The following is a 21214-nucleotide window of genomic DNA, read 5'->3' as shown; positions in this document are numbered from 1 at the left end:
ACGTTAGGTGTTCGATGAAATTACATGCTATTTTCCTATCTGCATCTGCAAGTTTGACAAGAAAGTACTGCAGGCATTTTTCTAGCAAAAAACTGAAGTTATACAGATATAAGATAAATGGCATCCCTGCGCGCGTGGTTTGATGTTCACAGTTGATCGAAAACGTCAAAGGAGGCAAGCTTTAAAATAATAACAGCACGTGCGTTTGTTTAATTTTATTTCTCAATATTTTAAAAGCGAACTTAAATTTCCTGCAAGATTTGTTTGTTTCATTTACGTTTTCAATCAAAATGGTATGTTTTATATTCGACTGCAACCTACGTATTAAATTAGCAGGTTTTTTTTCCAGCCGAAAAATATAATGAAAGATCTGGTCAAATGCAAGCATCCTCAGAGTCGCAAAACGTTGGCGTTGGCCAGAAAGATTAAAAAGTAATTTCAAAAGTGGCGTTCAATGCAAAAATTTCTACATGGTTATTTTTATTACAGAATTAACAATCGTGAGAAAAAGAAGATGGGTCACGCCGTTAAAGCTAACGTTGTGGGCAAAAAATTGGGATGGTTCGCCGAACAATTGGAGGACAGAACGGAACCACTTTCGGGTCAGGAGTTTGAAACCCTGATAGATAAGTAAGCGTAACCGTGATCCGCGGCTACATTCATAAACTACTTATTTAATTTAACCTGCAGATATTTGGCGCGTTTCAACGAGGAGTTAGAGCAGATTAAGCTAGTTCAATCGATCAACAAACAGCGGAACAACCAGCATGCCTCGCGGGAATCCTCGATTAGGATGACACTGGAAAAAGAGGTGCACGATTTCAACGGCGGAGGTTTGGAGCTGCCAGATTTGTGTGATAAGCAAGAGTTTCAAAAATTCCAACAGTGGGATGGCTCTTCACAGTCAATCCAGCATCTGAAGATGCACTTTATTTCAAGGAAACGATTGCAATTACTTAACAAAGATTCACAGGTAACGATGGCGGTTGATTAAAGCTACTGAAGGAAATGCGTTGAGTTTTTTTCGTTGAAAGATGTGTCCGCTAACTACTTTGGATCGTCGTCGAATTTACGTTTTTTGACAATCAACCACGACTGCATAAGTTTGCTCTTTGGGGTCGTGGATTGGCTTTGTCCTGGTTCAATTTGCTTGTTGCATTCGCTGGACTTATTTCTGGAGTTGTTCACCAAACTCGAGACCGGGTACCATTCGATAGCTTCGCTCGGTTTGAGCATGTTCAAGGCTCGGTTAGCTCCCACTCGTTTGTAGTCCAACCAAGCAGTGACATCCGCTTCCGTGTCCAAAATTGCCGGCAAGCGGTGGTGTATTGGTGAGAACTTTTCATTAGATTCAAACGTGATTACCGTGTAGCTGTAAAGTTTGTCGCCGTTCTCGTCTTCCCACATGTCGAACAGTCCAGCCATTTTGAGCAGATTGATTCCGTCGTCTTTCAGGTTCCATGTCGTTTTGTCGTCCATTCGGACCTTTTCGTTCTGTGGCATATGGACGAAGAATGCCGGACGGTCCGAAGCCTTGAGCGCTTTTGTTGTCTGCCATTCATAAAATCCTTCACACAGAATTATACACCTTTGGCCCGCGTTAAACGACGGTCCGAACAACTTGGACATTGCCAGGCTTTCGAGCCGACAGTTGTTTGTAGTTAGGCCATGCTTTTTGTAGTCTCCTTTGTGCCAGCGTGGAACCATGCTCCACATCATCGGAACCAGCGTCCTTTCCGCGCTGTCCTTTTGTTCGTCGAAATGAGCGGCCGAAACCAACACCGGACTCAAATCAGTTGGGGCAATGTTGTAGGATGGTTCATACTTGCGACCGCAGTTGAATTCGTTCCGATACTCGGGAGATTTTGGTTTGCTCTCAGGCGTAATTTTGTACTTGCAGCATGACTGGATCTCCTTTGGATTGAGAGTTCTGCAGGGAAAATAACAAGATTTAGGATAAACCTCGGGATAAACTTATTCACACTTAATAAAGCTGATTTACGGTTTCAGAATATATAACATGTAATAACGTTGCAGATATTACAAGTTTTATGGATTATTTCTGTATTTACGCGGAGCCACCTGCTGGAACGGTTTACCAATCGATGCAAAAACTAAACCAACATTATCTTCTTTTAAAAGTTTTGTCAAGACTCTAGTCTAGGCCTTCTGCTTAATTTTAGTTTAACGAATAGTTACACTGACTCAGTTTGTATGGATTATTTCTATCGATTATATTTTTCCTACAGTTACTTCCTTGACATGATAAAAAGTTGTAAACTAACAGGTTATCGTTATAAATAAACGCACAAATTTCAAATTAAATTGATTGTTTATTTGTGACGAGAGCCTGTTAGTTTATAATTTTTCACCGGGTAATAACGTCGTGAAAGCGAATTTCTGATTCTTTTAACGGTCCTAGCTTATACATAAGACCTTTTTAAAAAGGACTAGATTTTAAGCTAGACTTTCCAGAAGGAGGGAAGTTGTTGAAAGAAAACTTAGAAAAGTTGTTTAATCTTAGACAGGTTATATTATATACTTACAAGCAAGTTCGTCCGCACATTGTAGCAAGTAGGTATTTATAAAATACAAATTATTTGTGCTCTCTGACAAATTTTAATTTTAAATCGTTTCAATCAAGCGCAAAGCCAGCTCGCTCCGTCGTTTAAGTTTGTTGGTAAACAAACGCGGGCGTACACCCTTACCAAAAATCATTATTTTCTGAGTTCAATATTCTACTTTTTCTTACTATTTTTAGAGTTTAGGTAATACAACCATAAAAATGGTAATATGGGTTGAACTGGAACATTCGCATGAAAAGTGGGATATTGAACTCAGAAAATCATGATTTTTGTTTAGGGTGTTGTATTTTACACAGTTGATTTCAAGATGTTGCCGCCAAAGGAATAAGGGAGCGTTCTTTTTTATGTAACGCAAATGGGGGAGGGAGGGGTCGGAACACTGAAAGAAAGGCTCATTGTATTATCACATGTTTTCCACATGAATCCGCCCCATACAATTTCAAGCAAAACATTGTAAAAGGTTCAAAGTCCATTTTCAAAACATTGAGAAAAATCAAAATGAAGTTTGGAAAAAGTTTTTCAAATCCTAATTCAAGCTAATGAAGATTATCTAAGAGATTATTCCCTTAAATAGTGAAAAACTATTAAGGCTATGTTGTGCTGTACTTAGAATTACCAAAAAATATATTTTATTCGAGAAAATGGATGAAAAAGCAACAAAGGCCCTGATAAAAATATTTTGCACCATTGGGGGAGAGTTGGCCCTTTTCATTTTAGATCCTTTGAAAACAGTGAAAGTTTCACTTTCCGTTTTGGCCCTTGGCCTAACACGAAGCCCGATTGTTTTTGTTTACTTTTTTTTTGGTCGGCCCGTGGCCAAAATAAATCTAACCAAAACAAATCCTAGTCTCTTGTTTGGCCTTTTGCATCCAATCTAATTTTTCAGCATTTTATAATTTTTGGAAGTCTTTTGATTGATTTTAGTGTTAAATATTTTCTGATGTGAGGTGATGGGTGCAATATTCATAGATACCGTCAGAACAATCGCAGGTAAGCCTAGTTTTAAAGAAATCTTTTGCTCTTTTAAGTTAGCTGAAAAATCACGTTACAGAATAAACTGCGAAATAACGGCCCAGGCTGGCTAAGTCTCCCGAAAAAACGTCGGAGAAAACGTTCCAGGCATATCCAGAAGAGGAAATTGAAACTTTGGAAGCAACTCCGAACAATCAGCCGACGGATGGTGGTGCTACAGTTCCAAAAACGGTCAATTTTTTATACGAGCCCTCCAAAGAGGGTTATAGAAACGCACGGGTTGACCACATTTCCGGCTGCAGTTAATTTTAGCATGTGAATGTCATGTGTAAATCACTTCAAAAGAATCCATCGCGCGACGCATCAAATTCGAATGGAAAACACGTGAAATTAACGTGACTACTCACTTGAATATGCAATGCAACCCTTGTGAGTGCCAAATGAAATTCCATTGATTTTCAAGTGATTTGTTTGTTGGATATAATAAAAATTACGAAAATAAATATATATATTTTTTTATTTTTGTATTTCATGGATTTATTTTTATTCTCTTTTTTTAACAAACATATACAACACTATTTTTTCACATCACATCATTTTCACACGCGAATCCTACACAGTTATTTTTGTTAATGTTCATCCGCCCAGCAAAAGCCACATCCTCCTGAAAAATCCGGTGAGGACAGCTAAACTGTTCGGTGCGCACCATGGACACCACATCGGCTTCCAGAAAGCCTTTTGGAGGCTGCCCGATCTTGATTGCCTGTAAAAGTGTCAGAAAATTTTGTTAAAATATTGAAATTAATATAAATTATAGTTTTGTTAGTACCTACCACGATTACACGATCAGTTTTTTTTTTAATAAATTTCGATCTAATTGCAATTTATTTGCAATAGACTTGATTTAAAACGTATAGCTCGAACTTTGAGCTCTTGCCAATCGCCATCTTATTCTATAAACTGATTGGCTATTTCTCAAGACTCGGCTTTCAATACCAAAACATTTGTTTCTAACGTGAATTTCACTTAAAATCAAAGGACAAGCCGATCAGGGCAAACCAAAGTGCAATTCATTTGAATCTCACGTGACTTCCACTTTAAACCCAAAGGACAAGCCGATTGGGGCAAATACAAGCGAAATTCATTTGAATCTTACGTGAACACCATGCGGAAAATGAGTGAATTCTTTTTTGCCAACGATCAGCTGGCGCTGAATGATTTTCGCAAACATTCGATATGTAAAGCATGTGAGAGTCAAAAGAAAAGCACGTGAAGTTATCGTGTTGGTTTTTGGAGGAGCTCACGTGAAAAAACATTTGATTATGCTATGTTGGATTTTTTCAGTGAAGCCCTGTTACGCTCCATACACAAATTTTAAATTTTGTATGAAAATTTTGTTACGTGGAGAGGGGGTCTAAACATCCGATTTTTTGCGTTACGTAATAAAAGAACGCTCCCTAAAGGAGAGAATAGAGTAATCTACGTGCGCATGTATTGCGTGTACGTACACGAAAAAGATTGAGGTTAAATTTTGTCCGGACAGCAAAATCAAATGGTGCTCTAGTGTGTGTACGCGAAACGTCATAAAGCTCTATAGACAAATCCAGCGAAAGCTCAACGCTGCTTTTTGATGGTGAGAGATTTGACAGCTCCCATACTAAATGTCTCGATTTTCTTACTTTTTGTTAATTTTCTTCTAAAATAAAACACTTAACATATGAAAACCATATATTTTTGGTGCCCAAAATTCCTGCTGAATCGAATGGTGTACTTATCTCAATTGCAAATTTTTCGAACAGTTTTTATTTTGATAATATTCTAGACACATTTTGTGCACCTAATCAATCAATACTTTTATCATAAATAATCATTTTATTGTTTAAAAATTGAGTTTTCCTGAGCTCCCATATTCAAATACATGGAAGCTGTCATTTCTAACACCATTGGCCACCTAGCGGCCATTTCAAACTGGATACGTCTATACCAAAAATACGTGATTTTGTCAAATGCGACGTCGTTTTTTACCAGTGTATAATTTTGTTATGGATTTTTTTTTAAATGAAAACAACTTGGAGGTGTTTTTTCAACAAACTTTGCTTGCTGTTAAATTGCATCCAAAACAATGTAAAATATAATGTAAAATCATCCAGATTATTTATGGTAGAGCATGTAATGGAGTGTCAATTTATTACAGCTCAGCAAACCACCGATCGAATTGTTTATTTTGCAAGCAATGTGAAAAAGTAAACCTTGTGAAAAATGCTTATTCAAGCCAAATAATTTTCAGTCTGAATCAAATTTGATATTCCTACGAAACATTAACGAAACGGAATCATGCCGAAACAGAAGTGGTAACTTTTCTATTGGATTTTCTTAAAATGTTTATCAAATAACTTCACGATTTACTTATCTCTTTAGGAACACCGGTAAGCAGTACTGCGCCGATCCCGAAACGGATCCCTACGACCAGATCTACCGGAAGTCCGATATATTCCTCGATTACATGAACGAAAGTTCGTGCAAAATTCCGAGAATCGAGGAATTTTCTGCTGACCCTCAACGGAGCTGTTGGAAACGATCGAAATCATTGACTTGCCGGCGCATCGATTAACTGGAAAGGTACGGTGCCAATATTTAAAGTATTTGGAAGGGCTGCTCGAAGGCAATTATTCCGCCTGGTCCGGATCGGTAGAACCGTACGAGAATGTCACGTTCTCCTCGGATGAGATTAAAAGATGTGCCGAAAGAATCGAGATGAAGGCGGTAAGAATTAAAATTTGTGTGAGGTTTCGTTATATGTGCTTCATTTCCAATTTCTGCAGGTTCAATCGTGCATGATTGCATCGCTTTATCGGAAATATATTCTCAAAACGGTAATGGGATTTTTTTTTAATTATTTAATGAATTATCGAGATTTCTGACAACGATACTCCTTTTAGATTTCTCAGATTCGTAAAGAAACTAATGAGTGCTCGATACATCCCAATTTGGTTGACAGTAAATTTGCACCAAAGATTATCAAAAAAGAGTGCAGCCACGTGTCCATTCAAACCGATGAGCTAGACATGGACACGTGCACTAAAGTGCGCACGATAACGATGGATGATCAGCAGGTTGGGGTACTTCCCGATGTTCCTGCCATGACTCTGGATGAGAAAATTCGAAACTTTGAAGCAAAGATGCACATTTCCAGCCGCAAGACTAAATCGAGTCGTAAGAGTTCTGTGAAAAAAAGTAAAAAGGAGACTAAATCTAGCACTGAAGTGAAGCAAACGATTGCCAAAACATCGGAACATGTCCAAGAGCCCGTGGATACAAGTGAAGTGATGACGAGGCCGCCAGAAAACGTAGTACTTACAGGGGAATGCATTTCCAAAGAAGACGATGACAATATCATACGCGAACTGGAAGCAATGTTTGACAACGGAGACGATGGAAACATTTTCGATTCATGCGAAAATCAAGTTCAAATCAATGCAATTATAAATGAAATTGAAAGGTTTGATCCCCAGCAAGTTGAAGGCCAATCGAAACCCCTAAACTCACCCTCGCCTCAATTGATCGAATTAACTAATGTGAATCGGCAGCCCAAAGAACAATCGTCCACCAAGGAAGCTGATCTCAAGAAGAGTCTTTGGCCCTGTGAATATCACATGCAAAAGATGAAACTGCGTGAATTGCTGAGCAATATTGCCGACACAAATTACTTTAAGTACGAGCGCATTCGCTTGCGATTCATAGAATTGTTTGGCGAGTACGAAGAGGAAGAGGATGAGCTGGGTCCGTACAGCCCGTCGATCGAGCTGAACGAAGTGCTTATATCGAGCTGCCGCCAAAGGATCGCCCAGTGGGTGGTGCAATCATTGATGAAACCACTGAACGAAGGCTTGATTGGAAACCGTTTTCTGTTTAAAAAGTTGGCTAAACACCTGGCGGATGGAATAATTTACGCCAATCAGTATCCGAGTAAGTTAACATTTTTATGTGTGTCCATCGGAGTCTCACCAATATATTTATTTATTTCAGATCAAAGGTACATCAAAAACTATATCGTGGAGTATTTCTGCACACATCCAGCAATATTATCCGTTGAGGATATGTATTAACGATTCCGTTAACGCCATGAGTTCCTGATTTAATTTTACAAACACATGCATACTGCTAGCTTACTGAATTGATTTTGAACAAAACTGCTCGCCTTTGAATGATAATTTTTAATTATGAATACATGAACTAATTCTGTGAATTGATTAATACTTTCAAATAAAAATAACTGTTGCTTACGGTTAATAAAACAACTAGTGAGTTTTATTAAAAATTGGACTAAGATCGTTCATTAGTGTTTTTTTTTATCTAACTGCCAACATATCAAAAAGAACTAAAAATCGTTGCCTGAACGTAGCTTTCAGGACAATCTCTGGTTGTCGCTGTCTCAATATATCCGATTCAGAGAAAAATGTCCTCATTCTGCTAAGAAATCAAGGGTTGGCTTGAGGCATTCTCTGTAATGGCAATATTTCTCCGTCTGCCGATGATTTGTTCAGTCTTTTCTAATTGCATACAATAATTGTTACAATTAATGAATGCAATTAGAAGGGACCTTTCAAAGCCTCTCGTTATGATTGGTACATTCTCAGGACTTGTACGCCAGCAAAAGTTTCTATTTTGCCTTCCTCACCTCAATGAGGAAAGGCTATAAAATCACTCGGGAAATGAACTTCTTTATTCGACCTCGTAGACCCACCTTCACGTATACCTATCGACTCAGAATCAAATTCTGAACAAATGTCTGTGCCTGTGTCTGGATGTGAGTCCGTGCACCAAAAAATATGCACACGATTATCTCCGGACTGGCTGAACCGATTTGGACCGTTTTGGTCTCATTCGATCCGTCTTGGGGTCCCACAAGACCCTAGTCAATATTATGAAGTTTAGAAAAGTACTTCAAAAGTTATGCTAAAAAAATGATGTTAGCTAAACTTCCGAAAATTGTAAAAAGAGTGGTTTTTGTAAGAAAACCGGCCATGCTATACATTTTTAGAAAGGTATTTAAAAGACCTTTCCAACCCGTTTAAAAGATTGAAGATCTGACAACCCCATCAAAAGTTATGAGCACTTAAGTGTTATTTATACACTTTTTTGAGGCCGGATCTCAAATATTTTGATGAAAAAGTTTTCCGGATCTATCATGCGACCCATCGTTAGATAGGTAATCAAAAGACCTTTACATCAAGCCCAAAAGATTGAGGATCTGACAACCCTATCAAAAGTTATAAGAACTTTAATGTTTGTAATAAACTTGTTTTGAGGCCGGATCTCATATATTTTGATAAAAATATGCGAGAAAGGCACCAACTACCTAAAGGTGGATCAAGTAAAGTTTTTAATTATTGGACAAATTGATGTTATCCATTGAACCTATTTAGTTGCCATAGCTTCTACAGAAAAAAACAACAAAACTTACCTACAATTTACTAAACTTAAAGATACAGTATTGAACATATTTGTGACGCTACGACGCAGTGGAAGCTTTTTTGCAAAAATCAGTGGTTGCATTCGGTTCAGCAGTCAATTTGACGTTAAAAACATGACAAAACCTTTTACATAAAAGTTGCAAAATGCTTAATTCGTACGCGTTATAACGTCACGCTACAAATTTGATTACTATAGAACATTAGACTTTCAGAATTTGTTAAAAATTAATTTTCCGAGGAAAGGCCAAACCATAGACTTAGGGACAGGGGGCAGAATGGGCCACCCTTGGATTTGGGCTTTAGTATGGATTTAGACCAACTATAAGGCAAAGGTCTTATAAAGGACGTCAAATAACATCACCACACCGAAAACGACGTTTGAATTTATTGTATTTTTCGAGTTATGAGCGAAAATGAAATGTATTGACAAAACCAAGCAAATGTTGTTTATTTCGAGGTTCTTAAATATAGCTTTCTCGAAAGTTAGATTGTTTGAAAAAGTTTGTTCAATGTTTATAATGTTACCAAGAGCTTTCACGAAGGTAATCAAACAACAACGGAACCTTCAAATCATTTAGCGGCTTGGTGGTGGGAGTGTTAAATTAAAATCCACTTGGGGGCAGAATGGACCACCCTTTGCCTGCCTTATAAAAACAATAAAAAGTTATGAAATTTCGGTTAAATGGATTATGTCGTTCCCTTTAGGTTCACAAATCACAATTTAATGCAACATTAGTGGCAGTGCGTGGCCGAATGGTTACGCTGTCCGCTTTGTAAGCGGATGATTCTGGGTTCGATTCCCATCTGCTGCAACCTTCCATCGGATGAGGAAGTAAAATGTCGGCCCCGGCCTTGGTTGTTAGGCCGTTAAGTCATTCCAGGTGTAGGAGTCGTCTCCATGCCATAAGTACAAACAACACACCAAACCAAGCCTACTCCGGTGGAATCGCTGGCGGCGGTTGGACTCGCAATCCAAAGGTCGTCAGTTCAAACACTGGGGTGGAAGGTTCCTTGGAGTAGAAAGAGGTTTGGGTGCTCTCCCCATTCAAGCCTTCGGACTCCTAGGTTCGAGCAGAAACTTGCAATAGAGACCACAAAAGACCCGGGGGTCGTTAATGTGGATGGTTTGATTTTTTGATTTTTTTTTTAATTTTATAGTTGTTTTGATGCTTATTTGTAAAAATAGTTTTTTATTTAAACATTTTAAAACTATTTCAAAAATGTTTGTTTTGGTAAGTGACTATTTTCATAAAAATGGTCTAACTTCATGGAAACTATGTTAAAAAGGCCCTTTAAATCATTTATTATCTCCCTTCAACGTTGTATTAGACATAATGGATTGTTTTCTATGGTGGTCCAATCTTCCCCACACCCTGGAAAAGTAGTCGAAAAACATTTTTTTTAAATTGCATAAAAAACAGTTTTAAGCTAAAAATGTTCATCAGTCAAGTATACAACATTGAAGGGAGCATTTTATGTAAGATTGTCTCGAGAATCGATTCCTATTATCGGTTTTGAAAATTTTGACGTTGAGACCACTTTTCAAAAAACAGGTTTAGTAAATGACTTTTGTATTTTTTTAGGAGAGACATACCATCCTGCATTTTTTGTGGGTCTTTTTTTCACATTTTAGGCTATTTCCTCAAAAATTTTGATTGAAAAAAAATAGTGACTTCACCTTAAAATTTATCTTTTAATAATAAAAATTGAAATATCCCCCCCGTGTATTTTTCATTCAGTTTATTTTTTTCAGAAAGCCCGTCCAATTTCCTACAAGTTTGTCTTTGACCACTTTTTGGTATGATGCAACGGCTTCGAGATACAGTCATTTTAAAATTACAGAATACAAAAATATCTAAAAAATTTACGCCCTTCTCAAATGTCATTTTCGAGTGCAATTGGCTCCATATACACAAAAATGGCTTATATAGGCCTAGGATAACATGTCTACAAAGTTTCATTGAAACCGGAGAGGGTCGGGTACAAAAGTACCAGAAAAATTCCTGATTTGAGCTGGAATTGCTCTATAACTTGTTAGCAAATTTGATATTTACTAAGCCTGCATAAATTGGAGAGCCTCGTGGCGCGGTGGTTAGCAGCTTCGGCTGTCAATCCCTAAGTTGCTTTGGGTTGCGGGTTTGATTCCCGCCTTATCCTCCTTATAGCATTGTAGTTGGTGAAAAAATATGAATATAAGATTTTTTTATTCAATTTTAGTGAGGGGAGGGGGTGATGGGCGATTCGATGCCTGAGAATATTTTTCATTTTTTTTAAATTATGTTTTGCATTGATTTTTTTCATCGGTATTTTAATTTTTGTTATTCGTAAAATTAAATTGTATATTAGGGTGGTCCAAATCCGGACTTTTTTGGGGCTACCCCCTGAAATCAAAGATTGACCCATCACTAGGCTAAATTCCAAATTTGAGCTCATTCTGACCACGGGAACCCCTCCCTCCAATCGCTTAAAGTTTGTATGGGAAAATTCGTCAAAATGTATGGAGAAAAGCAACTGTTTTACCTTTTTACCTGTGGAAGGCGCCATAATTATCCGATTCTTACCAATTCTCAAATGTAGAACCTTCATTAAATTTAGAACAACTTTCCCGAAGACACCATATTTTTAGGATTTTTCCCACGAAGTTATTAGCGCCCAAAACTGACCATTTTTGTGCGGCCAGCTGTAAGGGGCTACCTAACAACGATGTTTATTTCCAATTCGTACACGCACGTGCTCTCTCTCAGGTTCAAACTCTCTCACGAGCTTACTCGCCTGCCTGCCTGCCTGTTTACCTACAAGCGCGCGCTGTTTCTCTGCTTGGACTTTTGTCGTCGTCGTCGTTTTCGTTTGCTATTCGCTGCGATGTGTTCTTGACATGTTTATTATAATTTTGAACTAAAATACCAGGTTTGTTTTGAGATATAAAATTCAATGTAATATGTGATCAACAAAACGAAAAAAAAAACACAACAATAGATATCATGTTATAAGAGCGTGTGAGATAGAATACAAATTTGATGAATTAGTTCATCCATGAATCGTCATCTGTTCTGATCCAAATCTATTTGCAAACGCTTTGGATTTTAATTTATCTGCTTTTGTTACAAGAAATACCATGCTGTTTTTTTAGATAAAAAAGGAAGGAATTTTCTTTAGATTTTTTTTAAACTGATCTGAATGTAGTTAACGATTGTGCAGAAAGAGATGTTTCCTGAATCGAAAAATGTACAGGTAAACTGACAAAAAATGATAAACAGTTGCAATATTTGTTGCTACGTCTAGTCTAGGAACACAGAAAGAAATTTGCAGAAAGAATAAAAAAATAACTCTAAAATAAAAATTTAAATAATAATTTTACAATGATTGCTGCAAATTTTCATTCATACTCTCTAAAGAGTATGAATGAGAATCTGCAGCAATAATTGTGAAATTGCCTTGATTTGTACTAAAGTATATTTTTGTTAAAGCAGACTACCTAAAGAAACAACATTTGTATTACCTGATTTTTTTAAAACAATTGAATCATTATCATGTTTCTTTAGCATATACGAAAAACTGCGTGTAATGTTTGGGAAAACAAACAAACCTTGTTCTCATTACATTTGCTGTATTTTGTTAACTGAGCCTAAGCTGTCTTTTCTTTAAACATTTTTTTTAGCGCAGTTTTTTTATTTTTGACATAATTTAAGAATGTATATGCCAAATATATCTCAAAACAATCCTGCTATTTTAGTTGAAAATCATAATAAACATGCCAGAAACGCAGCGCAGCGGATAGCAAACGAAAACGACGACGACGACAAAAGTCCAAGCAGAGAAACAGCGCGCGCTTGTAGGTAAACAGGCAGGCAGGCAGGCGAGCAAGCTCGTGAGAGAGTTTGAACCTGAGAGAGAGCACGTGCGTGTACGAATTGGAAATAAACATCGTTGTTAGGTAGCCCCTTACAGCTGGCCGCACAAAAATGGTCAGTTTTGGGCGCTAATAACTTCGTGGGAAAAAATCCTAAAAATATGGTGTCTTCGGGAAAGTTGTTCTAAATTTAATGAAGGTTCTACATTTGAGAATTGGTAAGAATCGGATAATTATGGCGCCTTCCACAGGTAAAAAGGTAAAACAGTTGCTTTTCTCCATACATTTTGACGAATTTTCCCATACAAACTTTAAGCGATTGGAGGGAGGGGTTCCCGTGGTCAGAATGAGCTCAAATTTGGAATTTAGCCTAGTGATGGGTCAATCTTTGATTTCAGGGGGTAGCCCCAAAAAAGTCCGGATTTGGACCACCCTATTGTATATTCTAGAAAATGTTTTTTGCACAAAGCTATATGAATGTTTTTTAACTGAAAACAAAGTTTGAATAGAATCTCATTCCCAAAACTTTTTAGATGACTTAAAAAGTAAACAATACTTGTTAAACTAAAACTGAAAAAGTGAGGTTCAGAACAACTTCTGTGCTCTGAACAACATTTACTTTCTTGAAAAAATAATTTTGGTCTTATTGGTGAAAGTTTACAACAGTTTGTTTATTTCAAAACTCTAGTATTTTAAAATAGCGTAGGCAAATTTCAATGCACGAAGTTGCTTATGAAAGGGAAAATGGCGCTGAAAATATTTCAAGAGCCATTTTTTATACCTCGAGAATGCCAAAATTTCAAAAAAAGTTTTATGCTTTACTGTAAAAAAAAATCCTATTTCAAAGAAGCTCAACAAATGGCCATATTTTTTCACAATTTTGATGATTGTGATTCACAACCAAATTAACGTGAAAATAACATATAGTTGGATTTTTTTTAGTCTGGAAGGTATGGCTTTGTTATACAAGGGTCCAAACTTTAATACTGTATTTATTTTGAGATACTATTCTAGAACTCCTTGAATTTTATGCCACTTGAGCGCCCCTTCTTGGATGAAAAATAAATTTAGCATTAAGTATGATTTTTTTAAACACTTCGGTAGAAATATTCATACAATTTATTTTGGCGCCCTGAATCATTTTTTATATATTTTAAGCCAAATTATCTAGTTATTTGTATTTTTTTCAAAAATATACCGAAGGTACAACCTTTTTTGTATACATTGACTTAAATGATAAGGATCTTATGTTTCATCAAAACTAAAAACTAATAACTAAATTAAAAACTAAAACGAAATAGACTAAAGAAATAAAAATGTCGATAATACGACAAATAACTTGTTTAAATAGAATTCAGTAATAAATTTAAGACTGATTATCAGCTGTGTATGTAGTTATAAAAGAGTGTGTAATACAAGGCATTCCTTAATCAAAAACCAAAACAAAACTCATATTTTTTTAAATGCTCTTTACACCTACGCTTGAATTCACTAAATGAAGTTATAGATTTTAAATTATGCGGCAAATCATTCCACAAACGTGCACCTCAAACTGCGAATGAATTTCCCATAAAGTTAGTGTGGTGAACTGGTATTATAATATTTTTGTGCGGTTTGAACGACTGGAAACTAAACTTTCGAAAAGATATTGCGGCTCTTGAAATTTATAAGTTTGAATAAAAATAACAAAAATTGAAACTGATAGTACTTGCTCAAAGACAGATCAAAAATTGACCTTTGAAATTGTGAAACATGATCGAATCTCCTTAAATTGTAAATGAAACGGATACAACTGTTGAAGCAAACTTGAAGGTGTCTTTCAGTGTCAACATTCATTTTAGAAAATATAACATTACCGTAAATGAAATGAGGCATTAACAGTGTGTGTACTAGCTTTATTTTTCAGAGTTCGAAGAGTTGAATAGACCTATTTTCTTTATAAGAGATACATGATCATCCCATGTAAGATGTTTGTTCATTTTAATACCTAAGTTCAAGCATTCATTAAGTATTTCTACATTTTCATTGTCGATTTGAATAGGAGGTAAGTGAAGAAGAACTGTATTCTGACGGGAAAAAAATATTGCTTTTGTTTTTGAAGTATTTAAAACAAGTCCATTATCCTTACAGCAACGAGAAATAGCAGATAAATCAGAGTTTATTAGAGATATTTTGTTAGGAAGCTGATCAACTGGGCTGGAAAGGTAAATCTGTGTATCATCGGCAAAAGATTGTTTATAACAATGAGTTATAAAACTAGGCAAACGTTAACAGAACCGTAAACTGGGGTCAATCGAGACAAAAATTAAAAAAAAAAATCAAACCATCCACATTAACGACCCCCGGGTCTTTTGTGGTCTCTATTGCAAGTTTCTGCTCGAACCTAGGAGTCCGAAGGCTTGAATGGGGAGAGCACCCAAACCTCTTTCTACTCCAAGGAACCTTCCACCCCAGTGTTTGAACTGACGACCTTTGGATTGCGAGTCCAACCGCCGCCAGCGATTCCACCGGAGTAGGCTTGGTTTGGTGTGTTGTTTGTACTTATGGCATGGAGACAACTCCTACACCTGGAATGACTTAACGGCCTAACAACCAAGGCCGGGACCGACATTTTACTTCCTCATCCGATGGAAGGTTGCAGCAGATGGGAATCGAACACCGGAATCATCCGCTTACAAAGCGGACAGCGTAACCATTCGGCCACGCACTGCCAATCGAGACACATGGGGCGAATTGGGACAGCAGTTTTAACCATGTTGGAGTACAATATTTTGATTTTTCTGGTTGGTTTCGGTTAGAACAGACTCAGACCAACAAAATGTGTACATCGATTTCCAAATTTAAAAGTTTTATGTGCTCTAAAAACGGCTGTCCCTATTCAGACTGTAGTCCCGATTCGCCCCAGATTACGGTAATGTAAACTCCAACGGACCAAAAACGGATCCTAGCGGTACACCTCTTTTTGTGAACCTAAACTGAGATCGTGTCCGTTTATTTGAACTAATTGCGAACGGTCGCTCAGGTAGCTTTCATAAGATCACAAGCATCACTAGAAAATTGAAATTGTTCTTTAAGTTTATCTATAAATATTCTGTGGTCAATCAAATCAAAGGCTTTAGTGAAGTCCTTTAGGATAAGTACTGTAACATAGTTAGAATCAAATGCTGCATTTATATCCTGGTAAACTTTTGTAATAATGGTGGATGTACTATGGTGTTCTCGAAAACCAGATTGAAATCGAGTGATAAGTTTTTTGAATGTAACATATTGAACTATTTGATCTTTCAGTAAGATTTCACAACATTTTGATAATGATGGCAAATAGAGATGGGTCTCAGATCGTTAGGATTAGATGGATTTTTTATTTTAGGTATCGGTTTAACTATAGCCAGTTTATATATTTTTGGAAAGGTATTTGTAGAAATTATTTTATTGTATAAAAGCGTAATGTATGGAACCAAAAGATCAAGAAAAAGTTTAACAAATTTAAGTGGAATTTCATCATACCCTATTGCATCAGATTTAATTCTAAGTAGGTATAGCTTTATGGACTTCATCTTCAGTAACAGCTCGAAATTTGAATTGGTCTTCTTCAACGATATCAGGAATAATAGTAGGTTGTCTGTTTCCAGTTGGATAGTTCTCAATTTTTTGCATAAAACAGTTATTAACATCTTCAGGTAACTAAGCTAAGCTAAGCTAAAACAGTTATTAACATCTTCAGGTTTAAATTTATCGTCAAGGTTATCTGGGTCGTCCCTAAATCTAAGACTTTTAAAGTTTTTCCAAATAGTTTTAGATGGCAAGGTTGTATCAAATAATTTAGCAGAATACTGTTTTTTTGCAATTCTAATCAGATTTGTAGCACGATTTCGAAAACGATTGTAAATAAGTTTGTTTTCAAGAGTTCTATTGTTTTTCCAAAAACGGTAAGCTAAATCCCGATCTACACATGCATTATATGCTTTTTTAGAATACCATGGGCAGCTTGTTGGTAGAATTGTTTTCGTTTTTAGAGGGGGCATGCTTGTTCACTACTTGAATTAATTTATGATTAAAATTTGAAGCCAAAGTTTCGCAATCCACTATTCCATTGAGCTGATCACAATTAAAGTTCGGAAAATCATTTCTAACGGCTTCCTTATCAATGCGATTAAAATTTCTGAAAGATATGGTTTTTAAAGACGCAACAGGAACAGGTAAATTAAAAACAGTGTAAATAAGATCATGGTGTGACACGGATGGAACAGAAACTTGAGAGAATAGAGTAGATGATAGATTTTCTGAACATATGAAATAGTCAAGCAATGAGGAACCTGTGTCGTGAAAATGAGTTGGAAATGATTTGTTGACTATCGAGAGAGAAAAGCTATTTATAAGACGAGTAAAGTTGTTTGACATTGGATTTGAGACAAAAATATTAATATTGAAATCACCCATAAGAATAATATTATTATAAGTTGAAGAAATGTTACCAAGATCCTCAAAGAAAAAACTAAAATCCATCAAGGTTGGGGGTTTAAAGATAACAACAACCACAACTTGCAACTGACCTTACTTTTAATTCACAAAACATATATTCAATACTATCAGCTGGGGATGTTTTAATGATTTTAGTTTTGTATTCAGGGCGTACAAAAAGTGCTACTCCTCCTCCTCTCACCCTTGTTGTAGAATTACGATCATGTCTCAGAATTTCAAAATTGTCGAATTTAATCAGAGCATCCTTTATATCAGAATTCAACCATGTTTCGGTAAAGCCAATACAGTCAAATCTTGTTTAAGTGAATAGTAGTTTATGCATCAAGTTGCCAAAAGAGGATTTTTTCAGCACGAGTCGTACATTTATCGTACATTTATAAATATGAAGAGTGCTGAAAAAATCAAGTTTTGCAACGAGTTCCATACAATTTTTTTTGCAATTCCAAAAGACACACACTGAGTGAAATTTTATGTCAAATTTTCATGTATTTTGTCAATAAATCGTTTAAATCAAAAAAATGTTGAAAAGTTTTACTTTTCGAAAAAAGTGCTGAAAAGTTCAACTTTTCAGCACCCATTTGAGTTCTGAAAAGTAGATTCAGAACTTTTCAGCATTGATTTTGAAAAGTGTTGCTATTTGATTCTGTTATTTTTGGTAAAGAAAAGTAGGCTATTTCGTCGTTCAAGAATGACAGGAAAAGTAAGTAGTTTCACGACGGAATTGCAAAAAATGTTTTTAACATCATCATGATGACGTGATGATGTGTATTTAGCGGTAGATCAGATCAGGAGTTCAATCCCCGGCCGGACTAACATAACTGGTAATCGTTTCGTTTCTTGATTCGATTGATTAGATCTAACATACCAAGCCCGATACGCTTCAAGGTATTCCTTTTCTTTCTAGCTGTTTGTTTGTATAAACCTGTACAAAAAAAACATGGCCGATTATGTTTTGTAATAGTTGCAATCTTATGCTTTATTTCTACCTGACGCAATTTCATATAAAAGCAATCATAATCAATTGGCAACATTTGGATCTGAAACAGATGTCCTGATTGATGTTCCTTGTTCCTCAGTGGTTGGTACAAACTCAAATTTTCAAAATTATTTTAAAACTTGGAAAAGAGAAGAATAATTCTAATGCTATAATTTTGAATTTTCTTTCTAACAAAATTCTAACCAGTTTTTTTTTTGAAAATTGACATAGATGGAAATCAAAGAGGGTTTTTTTCTATGTTAATTAGTTGTCATTTTAGGGAATCGGATCTTATTAAATGAAAAGACTAGAAAATTACACAACATTTAACATAAAGATTTATTGGCATTACATATCACATGTGACTGAACAATTTTAACTCGACAAATTCTAGTATCTCATTCAGCATAGTAAATATTCAAATCTTTCTGTTTTAAAATAATTAAGATCTAGAAAAGCTTAACATACTTCGTATGGCCATTGAGCGCTAAATAATCGCGATTATTTACTACTACTTTGAAGTTTTCGTCCTACCTCGTTTTGTGGCAACTGCATTGCGCTCGGTGTTTTGGAAAGGGGAATTAGATGGACCAGCCATAATTCTGTCGCTTGACGCCCAGTGGGAACCGGTAACCCAGTGGGGTAAGCTGAACAATCTCGCAGAACGATCGCCCGCGATCTTCCACGAAATCGTTAACCAGCTACTCTAGGATGCGGCATTGGGCTGACCCTTGTATCCGGTCATACAAAGATTGACGCAATGGATCCTTAAAGTATTGGTTTGTACGGGAAACTGAATTTAAACGCCGGAGTTTTAAAAACAGCTTCCACACCAACCATAATGCAGTGTGCCACTTGCACGGGAGGGTTCACCCCGAAATGGCAGAAAATACAATAAACAATTAAGACTTACAATACACATTAAAATGAAAAGTAAGAGTACGCTAGTGAAATAATTTGGCCGTGCGCTGGTATCGGGTAGGAAGGATCCTTAGATGAATCTCGCGAGTTGTGTTTTCAGGAATTTGATGATACGCTGGCGTCCCAGCTTGTTCCACAAAACATGGGGTTGGTTGCTTCCGCTGACGTGACGCGGACCAGGTTGATAGCACTCGTACAGGGTGTTGTGCCGCTCGTTGACAAAACACCGATACAGATCGATGTAGCGCCAGTTTGAGTTGCGAATCAGACTGTTGAATTGTGAATATCGGTTAACCACACCGGGCATGTGCGAACTGTTTGCGATTGGGGACAGGGTCGTGAGGATGACGCGCACTCCACGCTCTTCAAAAACTCTCATCAGACGCAGCAGATCCATCTGCATGTCTACATATTCGTGCCCATGCAGCAAATCAACCACACCAATGTGTAATATGACCCGATCGTTAAGAACAGTTGCCTTCGTTACGCGATCCACTGCCTCCGCGATTGTCAAGCCGGAAATGCAAAGGCCGCTCTGTTGAATAGTGTGTCCTGTGATTAAAGATAGAAAAAAAAACAAACAAACATTACACATCGAGTTTTCAATGATTCTTCTCGGTAAATAACTCACCTGGGTCAAACGAGTATCCTAATTCCCATCTGGCTAGCGAAAGGAAAAAGTCGTCTCCGATCATTTGCCAACCGCAAAAGTTGGGCACGATGTTTTGCTGGTGAAAAGGTGGAGAAAATCCATGTGTCAATAACCTAATGGTTAGGCTTGGGGATACTACTTACCATGCTGGAATAGTATCCGCGCTGCGTCTTCGGCATTGCCGGCTGCACCTGCCGTCTCTGGGGTGGCATGTAGGGATGGTAGGCCGGGGTTCGCTGCTGCAGCTGGACACGGTTCCACGCGTTCCGTTTCGGGACGAAATTGATGTTATCATCGAAGAATTTCTCCCGCTGACCAGAGCCGTTGGTGCCGGCCATCATCGTGCTGCTGCTGCCGGTGACGACATTGCTACTGGATGTGTAGATCATCCGAGCCGGTTGATTACGCCATGGATACTTCTTGTTCCCACGTGGCGATTTCTGATTCTTGATCATATTGGACAGATGTTGCGTTTTCGACGTGTTGCAGTACCATAGTAGCGGTCCATGTGGCTCATGGAAAGAAGTCCAAACGCCCTCGAGACCCCGCAAATAGTTCACAATGGTCTCCCGATCCCCGAACATTGTTAACAGACACTCATCGTTTTTTTCCTTGAAGTCCTCTGTGATAAAAGCACACATAAGAAAAACTCTTAAATTAAAAATAACCAGTTATTTTACCAATTATTTCGTCCAATGTAGCTCCTTCCTTGGTCCGCGCGATGATGATAGCTCTCAGGATGGAATTAATCTCCTCCGAATCAATCTGCATCGGATTGAGCTTCTCCGACTGCATGGAGACATCCTGGGCCGAGTCGATTTCTACGTTCACCATTTTTATAAATGTTTTCACTCTAGTTTAGCTGTTAAACTGGCACGAAAGAACACACGCGGTTTTTATCTGAAGAAGAGACACTCGCACGTGGTCTTCGACCTTCGATACAGAAATCAGCTGCGGCAAATGAGAAAGAACAATTGCAAGGCACTTTCTTTTATACTGCTGACCAAACTTTAACAATAATTTTGGATTGACCAATCACGAGATAACGCTTGGCCGTGAAAATGATTTTGATTGTATTTTTCAAGATCAAACCACTACTGCTTTACAATCGGAAACTCTGTTTTTTACAAACGAATTTTGCAATCAAGATCGTTCTTATCACGTACAAACGGTTCATGGTGGCAGCTTAACTCGATATTGCAACACAATGTGACGGAGCTGCATATTTTTTTCTCTTCGTTTTCATTAGTTTTATTCGCAATTGATAAAATGATCAACAATCTCAACAACAACTCATGAACT

General features: G+C 37.1%; 4 protein-coding genes across 4 annotated transcripts; 2 read left to right on the top strand and 2 right to left on the bottom strand.

Moving 5' to 3' along the window:
* The first annotated feature begins 157 nt into the window (after positions 1-157).
* On the top strand, positions 158-1009 carry LOC6038946 (translation machinery-associated protein 16 homolog). Its single transcript, XM_001848586.2, has 4 exons — positions 158-293; positions 350-432; positions 490-630; positions 691-1009. Exons 1-4 carry the CDS (start codon positions 291-293, stop codon positions 992-994), a joined length of 531 nt encoding a protein of 176 aa, XP_001848638.2. The 5' UTR covers positions 158-290; the 3' UTR covers positions 995-1009.
* LOC6038947 (abasic site processing protein HMCES) lies at positions 898-2696 on the bottom strand. The gene is made up of 2 exons (XM_001848587.2): positions 2547-2696; positions 898-1930 (listed from the first exon to the last, which is right to left on the bottom strand). The coding sequence occupies exons 1-2, from the start codon at positions 2564-2566 to the stop codon at positions 1048-1050; spliced, it is 903 nt and encodes a 300-aa protein (XP_001848639.2). The 5' UTR covers positions 2567-2696; the 3' UTR covers positions 898-1047.
* Positions 2697-5566: 2870 nt separating this feature from the next.
* LOC6038948 lies at positions 5567-7855 on the top strand. Its single transcript, XM_038264875.1, is given in 7 exon segments — positions 5567-5693; positions 5752-5908; positions 5976-6114; positions 6117-6320; positions 6380-6430; positions 6497-7523; positions 7584-7855. Coding segments are annotated over 6 exon segments (1518 nt in total). The 5' UTR covers positions 5567-5693; positions 5752-5891; the 3' UTR covers positions 7664-7855.
* Positions 7856-18654: 10799 nt separating this feature from the next.
* Positions 18655-20887, bottom strand: LOC6038950 (maternal effect protein oskar). The gene is made up of 4 exons (XM_001848589.2): positions 20593-20887; positions 20056-20534; positions 19892-19988; positions 18655-19812 (listed from the first exon to the last, which is right to left on the bottom strand). Exons 1-4 carry the CDS (start codon positions 20744-20746, stop codon positions 19331-19333), a joined length of 1212 nt encoding a protein of 403 aa, XP_001848641.1. The 5' UTR covers positions 20747-20887; the 3' UTR covers positions 18655-19330.
* Between the last annotated feature and the right edge of the window lie 327 nt (positions 20888-21214).

The sequence above is a fragment of the Culex quinquefasciatus genome, chromosome 3, assembly GCF_015732765.1.
Source record: "Culex quinquefasciatus strain JHB chromosome 3, VPISU_Cqui_1.0_pri_paternal, whole genome shotgun sequence".
NCBI classification, from domain to species: domain Eukaryota; kingdom Metazoa; phylum Arthropoda; class Insecta; order Diptera; family Culicidae; genus Culex; species Culex quinquefasciatus.
Note: the sequence above shows the minus strand (reverse complement) of the source record. Positions and strands in the feature narration are given on the sequence as shown.